The sequence below is a fragment of the Choloepus didactylus genome, chromosome 7 (assembly GCF_015220235.1).
Source record: "Choloepus didactylus isolate mChoDid1 chromosome 7, mChoDid1.pri, whole genome shotgun sequence".
Taxonomy (NCBI): Eukaryota; Metazoa; Chordata; class Mammalia; order Pilosa; family Megalonychidae; genus Choloepus; species Choloepus didactylus.
The window spans coordinates 36,062,551-36,083,303 of record NC_051313.1 but is presented as its reverse complement, the minus strand read 5'-3'; the positions used below and the strand labels follow the sequence as shown (position 1 = coordinate 36,083,303).

The following is a 20,753-nucleotide window of genomic DNA, read 5'->3' as shown; positions in this document are numbered from 1 at the left end:
GGGTTGCCAAAAATTTAAAGAAAGACTCTATTATAAATGACAGAGTAGAGCAGAAAAGGAATTTAGAGGAAATATTATGCAAGAAGAAAAATCTAAAACCATCATGCACATACTCAGATGGGTGAGAAAAGATATTCCAACACTGAAACAAAAAGGGGGGACATTCAGAGAATTTTGGAAAACAAAAATAGGGTGAGATCAGAAAGACAATGGAAGGACTAACAGATAAATTGAAAGAGGCAGAAAACAGGAAACCAAAAAGCATTAGAGAACCAAGCCAAAAGACCCAATATCTGGCAACAATTAAAGTAAAAAAAAAAAAAAATTAAAAAAGACATAAACAATAATACAATGCAAGAAAATTTCTCAGAACTAAATGAAGGACATGAGTTTCCTAACTTGAGTATGCATGGAGAGCCAAATACAATGGATAAAAACAAACTCACATAAATGCACATTATTGCGAAATTTCAGAATACTGATATCAAAGAGATCCCACAAAGTTCCAGAGAAACAAAATAGAGACTGGGAATCAGAATGGTTCCTGAATCCTCAAGCTAGAAGACAATGGAACAATGCCTTTGAAATTCTGAAGGAATCTGAATTCAAAAATCTGAAGGAAATCATTCCAAACTCAGAATTCTATACCCAGTCAAACCATCAATCAAACATCATGGTAGAATAAAAAGTATTTTCAGACACACGAAAGATTTCAAATTTACTTGCCATTAAGGATGCACTATATAGTATGGCTCTGGCCTTAAAATAAGCCAAAATAAAAGGCTGATGATTAATTTCAACATTTCTGGTATTATAATCATGTAGAATACTAACACATCTAATCAAACTGCTGGTAACATTTTTTATCAGTTGAAAAAATCTATCAGTTGAAAAATCTATCAGTTGAAATACAAATATAAATTTTTTACTGTAAGAATAAAATGCTACAGTTGTCAGTTTATGATTGTCAAAGTAGTTTCCAACTTTTAAGTATAAGAACATTAAGAACTTCCTAAGAATTAAACAGGAAAACAGACTGACAATACACATTTTAGATAATTTACAAAGATCATATTCATTTTCAGTGAACAGATGGTTATCAACACATTAGATTGGGCAATACAAAATGCTGTTATTTTACCAGTTTCGATCTACCAAAAAAAGGAGGCAATTCCATATAGTGTGACCTGATACAAAGCAGAATAACAAATAACTCTAATATTGCCTGGTGGAACAGCAATCATAACATTAAGTAACTTAACCTTTAATATCTGTATTTATTTATTTAATTCCATTTAGGCCAAGAGTCATTCCGCAAAAAGTTCTATTTGCGAATTCTTCACATCTTATGAGAGAATTAAAAGAACTTGAATTTGCTACTTCAAAGTTCACGAAGGAAAATACTCCAAAAATCATGTATAACATCCATAATACATTATTTCTTTTCCACATAGAATAAACTCAAAATTTTTTTCAGATATATTTTTATACCCTAGATCTTCATTTTATAATGGTGATACTTTGCTTTTTTGACTTAGACTTCAATCATATGTTGATTTCAACACTTGATCAAAATTTAAGTATTCAGTGCACTTCTACCTCCCACACACTTTTTCTCAGAAAGCTACTAGAGAATGTGTTCCACTGAAATGAGAGAAAAACCAAGAGGAAAACAAAGGAAAAACAGTCGGGGGATCCAACACAAGAGAAGCAAAGAATAACTCCATGTGCTGCCAGGTCTGTAGAGGATACTCAACAAGAACAGGTCAGAGAGCTGTTCTTCAAGAAAGTAAAACTAATAGAATAACTGATATATCCGAATATTTGAATATACTTAGATAGCAGGCAGTTTAGTATTGAGTAAGAGAAAACTAAAATGAAGTAATGTAGGACAGAAGAATTGAATTGGATAAGCTGAAAAGTTTTAATCATGATCATGATGTTGATGAGTATCAAAATTCTGATATGAATATACTATAAAAATAGAGATATGGGAGGGTGTGTGCGTGTGTGCTGGGGAAAAAGTGGTGAATGAGAACTAAATCCTCATCTTCCATAATGAGAAGTGAACAGATAATGCTAAAATTAAAAGTCTAATTAAGTAACAAAATGTGCCTGTTATTGTCAGAAAGGTAAACACACACATACACAAAAACAAACCCCAAAATAGTAGAAAGTACCTGCCTTTGCCAGGATTGCAACCATCTTTTAAAACTATTGATTATATATGTATATATAAATTTGACATTTAAAAAGATGCAATTTACTGAAACAGTGATTATGCACATGCTTTAGTGGTAAAGTAGCAGGCCAAAAATTATGAGAACTTTCATGAGAAGTTCTTACGAAGAAGAAAAACCACCCTTTCTGTGAATATCATACTTTAAATAGCTTACCTTTGACTGTTAGATTGAAGCAACCCAGTCGATCTCCAGATAATGAGTCTGCACCACACTGTAACACCACAGCACTGGGTTGATACATCTCCATCACTTTTGAGATAATCTATGTTTGAGATAACAGATGTTAGTCTAAGAATATTTTAAACTCTATTTTAATTTTGAAAATAATCATACTTACAGGCTTAAATATCTGCCCATATGACTCATCATCGATACCATCTCTCATTGGGAAATTGACAGCATAGTACTTCCCTTTTCCTGCACCAATATCCTAAAATACAAAGTTAAATAGATCTTAGCGAATACTTCGTAATAAAGTTTGACTTATTTATTAAAATACTGTTTAAAGATTGAAAAACCTGGTAACAAGACCCAATTCTGAATTCATCTTGTAAGCTGAGAAAGGAAATAATACAAAATAAATAAGCACACATTCCAATTATTTATGGATTGCTTGTAAAGCCTAAAAGAACCATTTCCAATTAACTTGTAATGATTATTTTTGGGGAGAAAGAAATTTAACACTACCATTAAAGGCAATATAAAGTTTTTACTATTTCATCAACTTAAGAAATTCATTCACAAACAGATAAGGAGACAACTCCAAGGTTAAACTGTGTAAAATGTATACTCTAGGCCAAAGAATTCCATAAAGGAAAATTTTCTCTGTATTGTAGAGCCCTTCCTACAGCTCATAATCTGGTATGAAGTTATTTATATGAAACAAAGGCCAAATTCCTTGACATTATAACAATAACAACCTAAGGCATCAGAATTTGTTCTTTAATTGGGCTTAAAATAAATTTTTGTCTCTATTTGTTGAATGGGTACTCCAGGCACTTAATACCTCCCAACAGAAGCAAAGATGAGAAATTGAGAACTATGTCCCAACTAAATACACACACACACTTAATAAAATTTCCTTGCATGTGAGTATCATGCAAGTATTTCTTCACTTGCAATGAAGAAAAAAGTAACTATACACCTCCCTCTGCAAATTTTTCTTAAAGAAATCTAAATTTCTATATATGTAACTAATTATAACTACAAATGTGGAAAAACTGAAGTATTGGGACTCCCTGGACAGTGGCACTAAAAGCACAGTTAGAATCTACTCTGATTTTACATTTTAAAATATAGAAAGTTGACCAGCATCTCACATCTCAGCTTTATAAAGGCTGGCAACTCAGGGCTGCTGCACTGATAGACCAGCCTTACCCCTCCTTTCCTTATTCCACAACTGCTACTTCATCACACCTTTATTCCTTTCCTCCACCTCAACTACCGATCAAATTAAAGCAGGCAGACTTTTAACAATAATCTAACCGCAGAGTAGCCTTCTCTTCTGCTTCAGAATGAGTTGTGAGATAGAAAGGGGAATGTTTGTTGCTGAAAATTTAATAACACCATCCAAAGGTACATACGAGTTTCCAAGAATCCAAATGCAGCTATACATATAATGTGATGACTAATTTTAGTTTCCTCACAAAGTCTGGGGACACGTTTACGATATCCAAGCAGAAAAAGTTATTCTTTGAATGACATTTTATATAGTGATGACAAAATATTAAGTGAGGAAAACATGTTGAAAATCATTCTCAAATATGTTTTAGAAATATAAACACACGTTCTCCAATATTTTCCCACAAATCCAAACAACTATAAGAATTATGAACAGTAACTGAGAAGACACCACAGTGACCCTCATCTACTGGCTGAATTAAAACAGACCTCTCCATTTGCCACCTCTGGGATTAATTAGATTTATTCTGCAAAGACACTGTCTCATTCTTTAAGCTTAAAGCTAGGAAGGCTTTTGCTTGATTTCCACTAGGTTGTAATGATAGCAGACAAATGTATTCTACTGGTTTATAGCAGTGGTTCTCAAACTTTAGTGTGCAGACTATCACCCAGAGTTTCCGGGGTCTGAGAATATGTACTCTGACAATTCCCCAAGTGATAGAGGATCCTTGAGAACCATCACAACTTGTGATTTACTGAAAGAATACCAACTTGTGGTCAAATAAAAGCCACAGATTTGAAAAATACTTTACGAAAATCTCCCATATAATCCAGGTTGCACAAATGTAATGGATGTAAATTTGACTTCAAGAACAAAAAACAACAACCAAAAAACAACAAAACACTGTAGTGAAGCAAAACAGCTTCAAGAAATTTGTAGAAAGAAGATTTGAACAGTGGTTTTCACACTCATAAAATACAAAGGCACCAAATGGGAATAGGAATATAATAGAAATAAAAATAAATGTACTTAATATAATAGGTAGACAGGGCTAAGCTATATGGCATTCCTTCTCTCTTCTTAAATGGTATACATTATAAAACTGCACAAGCATTAAGAAAAAATAAAATTAGACCTATTAAATAAAGACCAACATAAAGGAAGACAGTATAAGAACTCAATAAAGACCTGGCCAATTATATATTATTCTAATAATCTACAATTAAGAGCAATGCACACTATCAATGAACATCAACAAAAGTGCATCATGCTTTGTAAAACTCCTATTTATTCACCCAAAGAAAATAGTTGAGGAAAAACCTTTTAAGTTCTCATTAAATTTCTGGTTATAGTTATCAAAAGTGAATTCTAACAGATGTTACAGTTCATACAAAGTGATTCCATTTTACACACTACCTTCAAATTAATGTCCCATGAAAACTATTAGTTCAACATAAATTTAAGTATAGGATTAGAAACCTCCTAGATTAATCTCATAATACTAATCTCGTAATATTTATTCAGAATTTATCCTTACCCTCAGGTCTCCTGTGCCAGGAAAGTATTCCCCATATTTATGGAATGATACAGTCATTACACGATCTGTTGTATAAAAAGCTTCTTCAACACCATCACCATGATGGATATCAATATCAATATATAAGACTCTCTGATGATACCTGGAAAGAAAGTCATAAATTGTTTTTTTTTTGGTTAAGGTTCTAAGATGGGACAAATGGCCACGGATTTAGGAAACCGATTTTTGAGCTCTTGCATTCAAGAACATTTAATCTCCTTTGTACTTTACTTCCAGTCTAAGGAACCACTCAAATACCTGAAGTTATACTTCAATTTTACACCATTAAATCTTCCATTTAGACTCATCTAGGTGACAAAATGTACTTAACTCTGTCTGGGAAATTTGTTCTATTCTACATGCGTTACTAACACAGCATGTTTTTTTCTATATAATAACAACTGAAGATCACATCATACTCAAGTTTGTTATCAATCAAAGTATCTCCATAGTTACTCATATAACAAGGTTGGTATCTATGACTCACAGGGCAAATTTGGCCACAAGCTCATAGTTTTTACATTTTTTTAAATGGTTGCAAAAAAATTAAAAAGAATAATCTGTGATATGATTGAAACACTCATCTGTTATGAATTTTCTATAGCTTCTTTTGTGCTACAAGTACAAAGTTGAGTTGACGTGACAGAACCACTTGTGGTACTGTCATCATGTCATTCTGCTGCTGGTGGAGCACAACAAATTGCAGTGACACAGTTACAACTTCAAAGCATTTTAAGTGCCATAGGTATTACTGTACTGTGACATTTGGTTTTATTACCAGCGCAAACCCACGCCAAAACAAGAAAGTGTACTTCAAATGCCATCCTTTAAAGGCACAGCAGAGTGTGGATTAATTTGTTACAGAATTAGATGTTGAAGCACAGTGCTTTTTCTCAAGATACCACAGATGTGCTGAAAGAATACAATATAAGCTGTTTTTACCAGACTAAGCACTCATGATATTCTCAAAACTCAAAGGAAAGCAATAATCAGAAAAATTAAAAACAGAGTTATCATATCATAGCAGAATTTCCTTAAAAAAAAAAAAAAAGAAAACCAGGCAGCAAACAAAGTAAGTAAGTTTCTAAGTGGCTCGTTTGTTAGACAAGCAAGGAAACCTATTTACCAATAGTCAAATCATGTTTGATTGCACTAGCCAATGTGTCCAGAGAAATTAAGCCTGTTTAAGACTATTAGTCTGTGGGCAAGAGCTGTTGCTTAAAAAGTTGAGGACATTGAGAGCAACATCAATAGTCAATTAACAAGACAAGGCAAATGATTTCAAGTGCTCTTCTTTGGTTCTCAGTGACACTGTTGGCTGCTGCTTATGTGAGGAATCAATACCAAGTTTGAAATGACTAAAAAATTAGTCTGTATGAACAGTAAGTATGGAATAACCGGAGAAAAGAATGTTTTCAAGGAAGTTGAGAACACACGAATACAGTACAATCTGAAGTGGAATCTGTTAAGATGCACTGCAACAGATGACGGTAATTAAAAAAACCAACTCGAATTTTTTAAGTCTACAAATTTGCAAATACCACTGTGGAATACTACTATCTTTCCTTCAAACTGCAGTCAAAGATAACTTTAAAAATAACTCCTTTAGCAAGGAGATAATTACATAATCATTAATAGAAAACAGAGCCCCATCCATATGCAGAAGCTAGGTAGTTAGGTACAAATTTCCTTTTACACGGGTTTCAAATTTTTGCCTCCGAAAGTTAAAAACTTACAAAATGTTAGAATATAAACGCCTAGGGTCATGATGTTTTTCATTAGTTGAAACTGTAACTCAAACATGAATTTGCATATTACTACAAACATTTTTGTAAAGGGCTCATAATGGTGGAGTTTTAGCCATTTGTATGCTTTTCTCACTCTTAATACCAAATGATTGGGCAAAATTCCTGTATTTCTTCAATGGCTATAATTTATACATAGAAGATTAATGATTAACTTTTTTCACTATCTTTTACTTGATTTCTTTAAGCCATATATTTTTAATGCAATTTTATTGAGGTATAAGCACATACCAAACAATTATCCAAAGTGTACAATCAATTGTTCACAACACCATCATATAGCTGTGCATTCATCAAAATTTTTGAACATTTTCATTACTCCAAAAAATAAAAATAAGAATAAAAATAAAAGTAAAAACGAACATCCCAAACAACCCCCCCCCACCACCATTATTCATTTACTTTTTGTCCCCATTTTTCTACTCATGTTTCCATACGCTGGAGTATGGGAGTGTGAGCCACAAGGTTTTCACAATCACATGGTCACACCGTATGAGCTATAAAGTTATACAATTATCAAGGCCACTGGATTGCAGTTCAACAATTTCAGTATTTTCTTCTAGCTATTCTAATAAACTAAAAACTAAAGAGGGATATCTATATAACACGTAAGGATAACCTCAAGAATGACCTCTTGACTCCATTTGAAATCTCTCAGCCACTAAAACTTTGTTTCATTTCTCTTTCCCCTTTTGGTCAAGAAGGCTTTCTTAATCTTATGATGCCGGGTCCATAAGCCACAGATTTTTTTACTGTATTTTAATTTAAACAGTTTATCATAGGCAAAATTATCAGTACAAATTAACTTACTTTAGTAATTCAAGGATGGCAAGCACAATATCATTAACATAACAGAATCCTGATGCTTCTGATTTCTTAGCATGATGTAATCCTCCAGCCCAGTTAACAGCCATATCAGTTTGTTGTCGGTTTAACTTCACAGCCCCAGCTAAGAAGTAGAAACATGACAGGGTAGCTTTTAAAAAGGTTTAAAATAAAAATTCAGTATAACTAGACAAAAGCTCTATAGGTAAAGAGTATACCATTCATAAGCAAAAGAATTTAAAATTCACTGTTTTTAGACCCTAAGAAAGAGATTCATAATAAAAAGGTAGGATTTATTGTCTAGGGCACTAACAGAAAAATAATTTCTTCTTAGATAAATGTTTTCTAAAAGCTGTAGCCCAAAAGAACAAACTTACTAAACAAAGGTGTACAGATGGAAAAAAAGCAAAACAATGGGAACTAGAAGAGAAAGGAAAAAGACATCTCTACGTGTACAAAAGAAGAAACTAAAGTAAAAAATAAAAGTTTGGGACATTGTGATATAAAACATGGAAGTTTTAAAGAGAACGGTATTCTAGCATAAACATACTCATTCATTTTTGTTAACAAAATCCACTACCACTAATGATTCTGCTTTAAAGAAACAACCCAAAAGAAACACAAGTTTAAATCAATTTTTAAATCAGATAAAACCAGTACACTTACCAACTGAACCACCAGTTGAGAGCTGACAAAACTCAAAGAGTCCATCAAACACTGGACAATCCTCTCCAACATTAACTGTAGAAAATGGATTTCATTAATTTCAACCCACTCTGTAATTTAATGAAAGCTTTTTTTTACAAAAGGTATTATTCCTACAAATACTTTGTGTTTAATGCAATCATAAAACATACACTTTATAACAGTAACCTGAAATCTGCAATTAAAATATAATTTTTCACTCAAGGGAATTAAAGTATTATCTGTGAAATACCACTTCCAAATCCTTATCAGGATTATTGTGGAATACCTGTAATCTATTAACAAGAAATCAATAACTATCAGGCTATAAAAGTTATTTGTTTTTATTTAGTTAATTTTTCTGGGCATTTCTCCTCAATTATACAACAATAAAACAACCATGACTCAATAAATCAGCTCAAATGCTTTACTACAACTTTTTTTTTTTATTTATTCACTAAAAAATTTAAAAAAATTCAAACAAAACAAAGGAATAAGAAAAACAAATAACCTAAAATACCTGCATACTTTTTAAAACACCTTAACTACACAGATACTCTATAACTTTGAAATGTATTTTAGTGGGTATTAAAAAGATTTAATAGCTGGCTGACATATGCCCATGGTTAGCCTAGATATTGAAAGACGGAAAGAATTAACCAGGCCCATGGGACTCAAGATAAAGGGAAAGGAAGGGGTATTTAAGGCACAAGGAAATAATACATAAAGGTATGTGACACAGCATGACATAGTTTAATGAAGTTCTTTAGTACTGAGAGAATGAAAGAGATACAGTGGGTGTGTATAACCTATTCTCAGTCTCCCCTTACCCCAAATTAAAACCTCTTCAAGAGGTTGTTTTATATAGCTTTGTATACTCTTAACTTACTAGCATTTAGCACTAACCAAAGCAAATAATGATGAAATCTTAGATTCTTACTGCTTAGAAATGATAATAGTCCTAATACAATTCAGTATTATATAAGTTTTAATCAGTTCTGTTAATTCATTTGCTCTACAGTCACTAATGACTTTAAGCCTGTATTTCCACTAAAGAACAAGGATAAATATCTACTGTATTTATAACACAGCATTTTACTGAATCAAATGAGATAATCTATGATGGAAATGTATATGAAGTTATATGAATGTGAAATGCCTAACAATTACACACTTAATTTAGTATTCTTGAAACTGTGTTCATTTTTAAAAAATTCATTACTGAAATTCATCAATAAAAACACTACGGAGGATGAGTTCCAGGATCAAGCTTGAAGACATAACTCAGTCCTTTAAGGATGGCATTTTAAATTCCTCCTTCAAGTCAATTTGTTATCAATCTCTAAACAATAAAATATTTTAAATTTTATCAAAGAGAAAACTATTGGAATTTTTTTCTTAACACATGGGAGTGAGGTCTCTCTAGCAATATCCATTATCCCAAGGTTAACATGAGTAGAGGAACAGCCAGACTAAGAAGCTTCAGGTATGTAGTTATTATTATTAAAGTTGCTTTAGTAGGGTTACATACTTTCAAATCAATAAATAATAATAATCTTTTAGATCAATAACAACAACAACAAAAAAATCACATTTTGGTATATTTATAGATCTTCTAGAAATACTTGTTTATATTTACCAATATATACTTTTAACATACAAACGTACATCTTTGCATCTGCTTACTATACTCAGACATGTTATCTGGTCTTATTGAACGTAGAAATTTGATGTACTCGTCACTGTGGTATTTTGTCATTTCCTCAGCAGTGGCTTTATGGGGCCTCTGTGAATAAAAATATCAAAATTGTGGAATTATAATTAGTTATGCAGAATTATCAAACACAAAATAGAAAATTCCCTAATAGTCCTCAAAACAACCAGGTCTTCCTGAACAAAATATGTAAATTCCAAAGTTAATTCAAATTTCTTTAAAGCGTTAGACAGGCCTAATACCAGCTAGGATTAATTACTCCTCATATTTTCATGGAAATGAGTCATGTATAATATAGTCAAATCAGGTACATAAACTCCACTTTCTCTTGTTTTTCATCATTAACCTTCTGTCCAATATCATCATCCCAGTACGAGGCTCATTCCTAATTCTAAATCTTCTCCCTTCCTTTCTTCTTCCTATCCTAATCATCAATATTCTGAAGAGTTCAATTTCTCTTACGACTCACTCCCTCCACGAGGCTTCCACAGATTGACAGTCTTATCTCTCCCCTCTTCTCTAAATGTTGCTATCTGAAAGCTCATGTCAACATATACTGCCTAACATTTTTAACTGCTTCAAGTCTTTCCTCCCAGAGGTAAAAATTGTCTTGTTTTGTATTTGTTTATATATTCATCATCCTTATCTACAAAATCATTTAAGGCATATGTAATATTTTCTGTGTTACTTGTATCTGCTTGTTCATTAAACAATGTTTCACATATAAATATATGTTCAATAAATATTTATAGGAACAATTTTCTGAATAATTCTTTTGTACTAGTCTCAAGGTCAACTCTTTTCAGCAGCATAGGCAGATTACCAATTATTGTAACAAAAATCATATAGGATGCTACACTTAGTTGTTTTCCAGAAAAGTGAAAGCCAGGGTAGGGTATCTATTTCAAAACAGTTGGTGGAAGAGTGGAAAAAGAGGCTACAGCTCCCACACTATTTTCTCTGAAGAATAAATCAAAAAGGAGCTTCTATTTTCTTCTAGACCTTTTCATCTGCTAATTGTCCTCCACGGGGAAAAAAGAGAACAAAATTTCAAAGTAGTAGTTAAAACAAGTAAGTACAGAATATCCTTTACCATAACACATACTCACATAAATTTCCATTTTTCTGTATAAGCCATAATTTAGCAGCAAGTTATGGGTCATGCGAATTCTATGAGGTTTCATGGGATGACCCTGTCCATAATAGTAATTTCCAATATCACCTAAAATAGAAAAGAGACAAACTAAACAATACAGAAAGAGAATCTTCACAAACTATGAACTTATGTACATTCATCTTTAGAAGGTATTCACTACCTAATCCACTGATATCAGATCCATCACCCCAGAAATCCTTTATAGTTGGTATTATAGAAGTTAAATGTTCTGTGCCTGTATCAGTCTATAATGGAAATCTTTTGGGAACTTAAACTTAGGTCCTAAATAGAATTTCAGTCTATCAAGATATACTCATGGCATTCTTCAAGGTAGTAAGGATATTCTGCCTCATTTTCCAGCATTGAAGAGTTACAATTTCTATTTTATGACATCTTATATCTCAATGTCTTAATACTTATGCATGAGACTGATTTTAAAATAACACCACAATCGAGGCGGGGCAAGATGGCAGACTGGTGAGCTGTATGTTTTAGTTACTCCTCCAGGAAAGTAGGTAGAAAGCCAGGAACTGCGTGGACTGGACGCCACAGAGCAATCTGACTTTGGGCATACTTCATACAACACTCATGAAAACGTGGAACTGCTGAGATCAGCAAAATCTGTAAGTTTTTGTGGCCAGGGGACCTGCGCCCCTCCCTGCCAGGCTCAGTCCCGGGGGAGGAGGGGCTGTCAGCTCCGGGAAGGAGAAGGGAGAACTGCAGTGGCAGCCCTTATCGGAAACACATTCTACTGATCCAAACTCCAACCATAGATAGACTGAGACCAGACACCAGAGAATCTGAGAGCAGCCAGCCCAGCAGAGAGGAGACAGGCATAGAAAAAAAACAACACGAAAAACTCCAAAATAAAAGCAGAGGATTTTTGGAGTTCTGGTGAACACAGAAAGGGGAAGGGCCCTGAGGCGCATATGCAAATCCCGAAGAAAAGCTGATCTCTCTGCCCTGTGGACCTTTCCTTAATGGCCCTGGTTGCTTTGTCTCTTAGCATTTCAATAACCCACTAGATCTCTGAGGAGGGCCCGTTTTTTTTTGTTTGTTTGTTTTGTTTTTTTTTTAATCCTTTTTTCTTTTTCTAAAACAATTACTCTAAGAAGCCCAATACAGAAAGCTTCAAAGACTTGCTATTTGGGCAGGTCAAGTCAAGAGCAGAACTAGGAGAGCTCTGAGACAAAACGCAATAATCCAGTGGCTGAGAAAATTCACTAAACACCACAACTTCCCAAGAAAAGGGGGGTGTCCGCTCACAGCCATCATCCTGGTGGACAGGAAACACTCCTGCCCATCGCCAGCCCCATAGCCCAGAACTGCCCCATACAACCCAGTGTGACGGAAGTGCTTCAAATAACAGGCACACACCACAAAACTGGGCGTGGACATTAGCCTTCCCTGCAACCTCAGCTGATTGTCCCAGAGTTGGGAAGGTAGAGCAGTGTGAATTAACAAAGCCCCATTCAGCCATCATTTCAGCAGACTGGGAGCCTCCCTACACAGCCCAGCAGCCCAGAACTGCCCTGGGGGGACGGCACTCACCTGTGACATAGCACAGTCATCCCTCAACAGAGGACCCGGGGTGCACGGCCTGGAAGAGGGGCCCACTTGCAAGTCTCAGGAGCCATACGCCAATACCAAGGACTTGTGGGTCAGTGGCAGAGACAAACTGTGGCAGGACTGAACTGAAGGATTAGACTATTGCAGCAGCTTTAAAACTCTAGGATCACCAGGGAGATTTGATTGTTAGAGCCACCCCCCCTCCCTGACTGCCCAGAAACACGCCCCATATACAGGGCAGGCAACACCAACTACACACACAAGCTTGGTACACCAATTGGACCCCACAAGACTCACTTCCCACTCACCAAAAAGGCTAAGCAGGGGAGAACTGGCTTGTGGAGAACAGGTGGCTCGTGGACGCCACCTGCTGGTTAGAGAAAGTGTACTCCACGAAGCTGTAGATCTGATAAATTAGAGATAAGGACTTCAATTGCTCTACAAATCCTAAAAGAACCCTATCAAGTTCAGCAAATGACACGAGGCCAAAAACAACAGAAAATTATAAAGCATATGAAAAAATCAGACGATATGGATAACCCAAGCCCAAGCACCCAAATCAAAAGACCAGAAGAGACACAGCACCTAGAGCAGCTACTCAAAGAACTAAAGATGAACAATGAGACCATAGTACGGGAGATAAAGGAAATCAAGAAGACCCTAGAAGAGCATAAAGAAGACATTGCAAGACTAAATAAAAAAATGGATGATCTTATGGAAATTAAAGAAACTGTTGACCAAATTAAAAAGATTCTGGACACTCATAGTACAAGACTAGAGGAAGTTGAACAACGAATCAGTGACCTCGAAGATGACAGAATGGAAAATGAAAGCATAAAAGAAAGAATGGGGAAAATAATTGAAAAAATCGAAATGGACCTCAGGGATATGATAGATGATATGAAACGTCCAAATATAAGACTCATTGGTGTCCCAGAAGAGGAAGAAAAGGGTAAAGGTCTAGGAAGAGTATTCAAAGAAATTGTTGGGGAAAACTTCCCAAATCTTCTAAACAACATAAATACACAAATCATAAATGCTCAGCGAACTCCAAATAGAATAAATCCAAATAAACCCACTCCGAGACATATACTGATCACACTATCAAACACAGAAGAGAAGGAGCAAGTTCTGAAAGCAGCAAGAGAAAAGCAATTCACCACATACAAAGGAAACAGCATAAGACTAAGTAGTGACTACTCAGCAGCCACCATGGAGGCAAGAAGGCAGTGGCACGATATATTTAAAATTCTGAGTGAGAACAATTTCCAGCCAAGAATACTTTATCCAGCAAAGCTCTCCTTCAAATTTGAGGGAGAGCTTAAATTTTTCACAGACAAAGAAATGCTGAGAGAATTTGCTAACAAGAGACCTGCCCTACTGGAGATACTCAAGGAAGCCCTACAGACAGAGAAACAAAGAAAGGACAGAGAGACTTGGAGAAAGGTTCAGTACTAAAGAGATTCGGTATGGGTACAATAAAGGATATTAATAGACAGAGGGGAAAAATATGACAAACATAAACCAAAGGATAAGATGGCCGATTCAAGAAATGCCTTCATGGTTATAACGTTGAATGTAAATGGATTAAATTCCCCAATTAAAAGATAGATTCGCAGAATGGATCAAAAAAAATGAACCATCAATATGTTGCATACAAGAGACTCATCTTAGACACAGGGACACAAAGAAACTGAAAGTGAAAGGATGGAAAAAAATATTTCATGCAAGCTACAGCCAAAAGAAAGCAGGTGTAGCAATATTAATCTCAGATAAAATAGACTTCAAATGCAGGGATGTTTTGAGAGACAAAGAAGGCCACTACGTACTAATAAAAGGGGCAATTCAGCAAGAAGAAATAACAATCGTAAATGTCTATGCACCCAATCAAGGTGCCACAAAATACATGAGAGAAACACTGGCAAAACTAAAGGAAGCAATTGATGTTTCCACAATAATTGTGGGAGACTTCAACACATCACTCTCTCCTATAGATAGATCAACCAGACAGAAGACCAATAAGGAAATTGAAAACCTAAACAATCTGATAAATGAATTAGATTTAACAGACATCTACAGGACATTACATCCCAAATCACCAGGATACACATACTTTTCTAGTGCTCACGGAACTTTCTCCAGAATAGATCATATGCTGGGACATAAAACAAGCCTCAATAAATTTAAAAAGATTGAAATTATTCAAAGCACATTCTCTGACCACAATGGAATACAATTAGAAGTCAATAACCATCAGAGGCTTATAAAATTCACAAATACCTGGAGGTTAAACAACACACTCCTAAACAATCAGTGGGTTAAAGAAGAAATAGCAAGAGAAATTGCTAAATATATAGAGACGAATGAAAATGAGAACACAACATACCAAAACATACGGGATGCAGCAAAAGCAGTGCTAAGGGGGAAATTTATAGCACTAAACGCATATATTAAAAAGGAAGAAAGAGCCCAAATCAAAGAACTAATGGATTAACTGAAGAAGCTAGAAAATGAACAGCAAACCAATCCTAAACCAAATACAAGAAAAGAAATAACAAGGATTAAAGCAGAAATAAATGACATAGAGAACAAAAAAACAATAGAGAGGATAAATATCACCAAAAGTTGGTTCTTTGAGAAGATCAACAAGATTGACAAGCCCCTAGCTAGACTGACAAAATCAAAAAGAGAGAAGACCCATATAAACAAAATAATGAATGAAAAAGGTGACATAACTGCAGATCCTGAAGAAATTAAAAAAATTATAAGAGGATACTATGAACAACTGTATGGCAACAAACTGGATAATGTAGAGGAAATGGACAATTTCCTGGAAACATATGAACAACCTAGACTGACCAGAGAAGAAATAGAACACCTCAACCAACCCATCACAAGCAAAGAGATCCAATCAGTCATCAAAAAGCTTCCCACAAATAAATGCCCAGGGCCAGATGGCTTCACAGGGGAATTCTACCAAACTTTCCAGAAAGAACTGACACCAATCTTACTCAAACTCTTTCAAAACATTGAAGAAAATGGAACATTACCTAACTCATTTTATGAAGCTAACATCAATCTAATACCAAAACCAGGCAAAGATGCTACAAAAAAGGAAAACTACCGGCCAATCTCCCTAATGAATATAGATGCAAAAATCCTCAACAAAATACTTGCAATTCAAATCCAAAGACACATTAAAAAAATCATACACCATGACCAAGTGGGGTTCATTCCAGGCATGCAAGGATGGTTCAACATAAGAAAAACAATCAATGTATTACAACACATTAAAAACTCGAAAGGGAAAAATCAATTGATCATCTCAATAGATGCTGAAAAAGCATTTGACAAAATCCAACATCCCTTTTTGATAAAAACACTTCAAAAGGTAGGAATTGAAGGAAACTTCCTCAACATGATAAAGAGCATATATGAAAAACCCACAGCCAGCATAGTACTCAATGGTGAGAGACTGAAAGCCTTCCCTCTAAGATCAGGAACAAGACAAGGATGCCCGCTGTCACCACTGTTATTCAACATTGTGCTGGAAGTGCTAGCCAGGGCAATCCGGCAAGACAAAGAAATAAAAGGCATCCAAATCGGAAAAGAAGAAGTAAAACTGTCATTGTTTGCAGATGATATGATCTTATATCTAGAAAACCCTGAGAAATCGACGATACAGCTATTAGAGCTAATAAACAAATTTAGCAAAGTAGTGGGATACAAGGTTAATGCACATAAGTCAGTAATGTTTCTATATGCTAGAAATGAACAAACTGAAGAGACGCTCAAGAAAAAGATACCATTTTCAATAGCAACTAAAAAAATCAAGTACCTAGGAATAAACTTAACCAAAGATGTAAAAGACCTATACAAAGAAAACTACATAACTCTACTAAAAGAAATAGAAGGGGACCTTAAAAGATGGAAAAATATTCCATGTTCATGGATAGGAAGACTAAATGTCATTAAGATGTCAATTCTACCCAAACTCATCTACAGATTCAATGCAATCCCAATCAAAATTCCAACAACCTACTTTGCAGACTTGGAAAAGCTAGTTATCAAATTTATTTGGAAAGGGAAGATGCCTCGAATTGCTAAAGACACTCTAAAAAAGAAAAACGAAGTGGGAGGACTTACACTCCCTGACTTTGAAGCTTATTATAAAGCCACAGTTGCCAAAACAGCAATGGTACTGGCACAAAGATAGAGATATAGATCAATGGAATCGAATTGAGAATTCGGAGATAGACCCTCAGATCTATGGCCGACTGATCTTTGATAAGGCCCCCAAAGTCACTGAACTGAGTCATAATGGTCTTTTCAACAAATGGGGCTGGGAGAGTTGGATATCCATATCCAAAAGAATGAAAGAGGACCCCTACCTCACCCCCTACACAAAAATTAACTCAAAATGGACCAAAGATCTCAATATAAAAGAAAGTACCATAAAACTCCTAGAAGATAATGTAGGAAAACATCTTCAAGACCTTGTATTAGGCGGCCACTTCCTAGACTTTACACCCAAAGCACAAGCAACAAAAGAGAAAACAGATAAATGGGAACTCCTCAAGCTTCGAAGTTTCTGCACCTCAAAGGAATTTCTCAAAAAGGTAAAGAGGCAGCCAACTCAATGGGAAAAAATTTTTGGAAACCATGTATCTGACAAAAGACTGATATCTTGCATATATAAAGAAATCCTACAACTCAATGACAATAGTACAGTCGGCCCAATTATAAAATGGGCAAAAGATATGAAAAGACAGTTCTCTGAAGAGGAAATACAAATGGCCAAGAAACACATGAAAAAATGTTCAGCTTCACTAGCTATTAGACAGATGCAAATTAAGACCACAATGAGATACCATCTAACACCGGTTAGAATGGCTGCCATTAAACAAACAGGAAACTACAAATGCTGGAGGGGATGTGGAGAAATTGGGACTCTTATTCACTGTTGGTGGGACTGTATAATGATTCAGCCACTCTGGAAGTCAGTCTGGCAGTTCCTTAGAAAACTAGATATAGAGTTACCATTCGATCCAGCGATTGCACTTCTCGGTATATACCCGGAAGGTCGGAAAGCAGTGACACGAACAGATATCTGCACGCCAATGTTCATAGCAGCATTATTCACAATTGCCAAAAGATGGAAACAACCCAAATGTCCTTCAACAGATGAGTGGATAAATAAAATGTGGTATATACACACGATAGAATACTACGCGGCAGTAAGAAGGAACGATCTCGTGAAACATATGACAACATGGATGAACCTTGAAGACATAATGCTAAGCGAAATAAGCCAGGCAGAAAAAGAGAAATATTATATGCTACCACTAATGTGAACTTTGAAAAATGTAAAACAAATGGCTTATAATGTAGAATGTAGGGGAACTAGCAGTAGAGAGCAATTAAGGAAGGGGGAACAATAATCCAAGAAGAACAGATAAGCTATTTAACGTTCTGGGGATGCCCAGGAATGACTATGGTCTGTTAATTTCTGATGGATATAGTAGGAGCAAGTTCACAGAAATGTTGCTATATTAGGTAACTTTCTTGGGGTAAAGTAGGAACATGTTGGAAGTTAAGCAGTTATCTTAGGTTAGTTGTCTTTTTCTTACTCCCTTGTTATGGTCTCTTTGAAATGTTCTTTTATTGTATGTTTGTTTTCTTTTTAACTTTTTTTTCATACAGTTGATTTAAAAAAGAAGGGAAAGTTAAAAAAAAACAAAAAAAACAAGGAAAAAAAAAAGATGCAGTGCCCCCTTGAGGAGCCTGTGGAGAATGCAGGGGTATTTGCCTACCCCACCTCCATGGTTGCTAACATGACCACAGACATAGGGGACTGGTGGTTTGATGGGTTGAGCCCTCTACCACAGGTTTTACCCTTGGGAAGACAGTTGCTGCAAAGGAGAGGCTAGGCCTCCCTATGGTTGTGCCTAAGAGCCTCCTCCTGAATGCCTCTTTGTTGCTCAGATGTGGCCCTGTCTCTCTAGCTAAGCCAACTTGAAAGGTGAAATCACTGCCCTCCCCCCTATGTGGGATCAGACACCCAGGGGAGTGAATCTCCCTGGCAACATGGAATATGACTCCCGGGGAGGAATGTAGACCTGTCATCGTGGGACGGAGAACATCTTCTTGACCAAAAGGGGGATGTGAAAGGAAATGAAATAAGCTTCAGTGGCAGAGAGATTCCAAAACGAGCCGAGAGGTCACTCTGGTGGGCACTCTTACGCACACTTTAGACAACCCTTTTTAGGTTCTAAAGAATTGGGGTAGCTGGTGGTGGATACCTGAAACTATCAAACTACAACCCAGAACCCATGAATCTCGAAGACAGTTGTATAAAAATGTAGCTTATGAGGGGTGACAAGGGGATTGGGAAAGCCATAAGGACCACACTCCACTTTGTCTAGTTTATGGATGGATGAGTAGAAAAATAGGGGAAGGAAACAAACAGACAAAGGTACCCAGTGTTCTTTTTTACTTCAATTGCTCTTTTTCACTCTAATTATTATTCTTGTTATTCTTGTGTGTGTGCTAATGAAGGTGTCAGGGATTGATTTGGGTGATGAATGTACAACTATGTAATGGTACTGTGAACAACCGAAAGCACGATTTGTTTTGTATGACTGCGTGGTATATGAATATATCTCAATAAAATGAAGATTTAAAAAAAAAAACACCACAATCACAGATTTTTACCTATGAATTTTCAATAAAATTAATACTTTTAGATAAAGTTCTAGTATTTCTATAAGGAAGTGATACAATCTTCTTAGATGCATACTATTTTTCTAACATAATGTCACTGCATATTTTAAAACTTTTAAATCAGAAACTGCCTTTAGTATTCCTTCTAATTTTTAATAAGCAATTTCAAAATTTTGTTAGGAGAGCCAAGCTGATTTTAATGTCTTGAAGTGTATCATTTCAACAAAGGTTTACGTGCTACAAGCTAGGAATAAACAATGCTATTTACCCACCTTCAAAATCAGTAAGTCTTTCAAAATTCTCCCTAAATAACTTTTTGTTGTCCTTACTTAAAGGAAAATTGAACAGTTAATATTTTTGTTTCTCTCTTCCATATATTTGATAATAGTCCAGGATGAACATTCATTTCTATAAAATTGCTGTTTCTAATAAGTTTAATAATACTTTGGAGGTAATATATCTTTTGTTTACTTAACTCTTCACTTTTAACACAAGCTTTCTCTCAAAAACAATTCATATACCCATAGTCATTTAAGGAGAAGGTCACCTTTTTTAAGGCAAATACCAAGAAAAAAACTAAGAAACAATATAGACAAGCAGCAAAACATCGCTTAAGTGTATCTGAGATTCCTCTGCATTTATCACAATTCAGAGCCTATGAATACACAAAACAAACTACCAGTCAAGGAACTGCCATAAAAGGTGGCGGTACATAAAATATTCTTTAAATCAGCTGGTCTCAATGAATTCCTATTATATGGAAAACCTACTTGACACCAGTTACAATGCATTGTGTACCTAAGTTACTGCAAATATAGTATTCTAAGTTGGTTATTATCACTACCTATCCAAAGATCATGAGAGTAAGAACAAAGAAACTCTGGTTGTCACATAACTCCATCTGCCTCTTTGTAAGAATTACCAAGATGGTATTCTCTAAATCTAACCCATCTTAAGATCAAATACTTTAGTTAAAGGTATACTGAGAATCCAATGGAAAGCCAATGGATCCAATAATCTGTACATGAATTTCTTAGCATCTGACCTTCACTGAAG

General features: G+C 35.2%; 1 protein-coding gene across 1 annotated transcript in view; it reads right to left on the bottom strand.

Moving 5' to 3' along the window:
* HDAC2 (histone deacetylase 2) overlaps positions 1 to 20,753 on the bottom strand; it is a 35,079-nt gene that overhangs the window by 7,044 nt on the left and 7,282 nt on the right. Inside the window, exons 2-8 of the mRNA XM_037842992.1 lie at positions 11,359 to 11,471; positions 10,204 to 10,321; positions 8,518 to 8,592; positions 7,837 to 7,975; positions 5,183 to 5,324; positions 2,581 to 2,673; positions 2,397 to 2,505 (exon numbers count right to left, since the gene is read on the bottom strand). Coding sequence (XP_037698920.1) covers positions 2,397 to 2,505; positions 2,581 to 2,673; positions 5,183 to 5,324; positions 7,837 to 7,975; positions 8,518 to 8,592; positions 10,204 to 10,321; positions 11,359 to 11,471 — 789 coding nt within the window. The remainder of the gene's footprint in view (positions 1 to 2,396; positions 2,506 to 2,580; positions 2,674 to 5,182; positions 5,325 to 7,836; positions 7,976 to 8,517; positions 8,593 to 10,203; positions 10,322 to 11,358; positions 11,472 to 20,753) is intronic.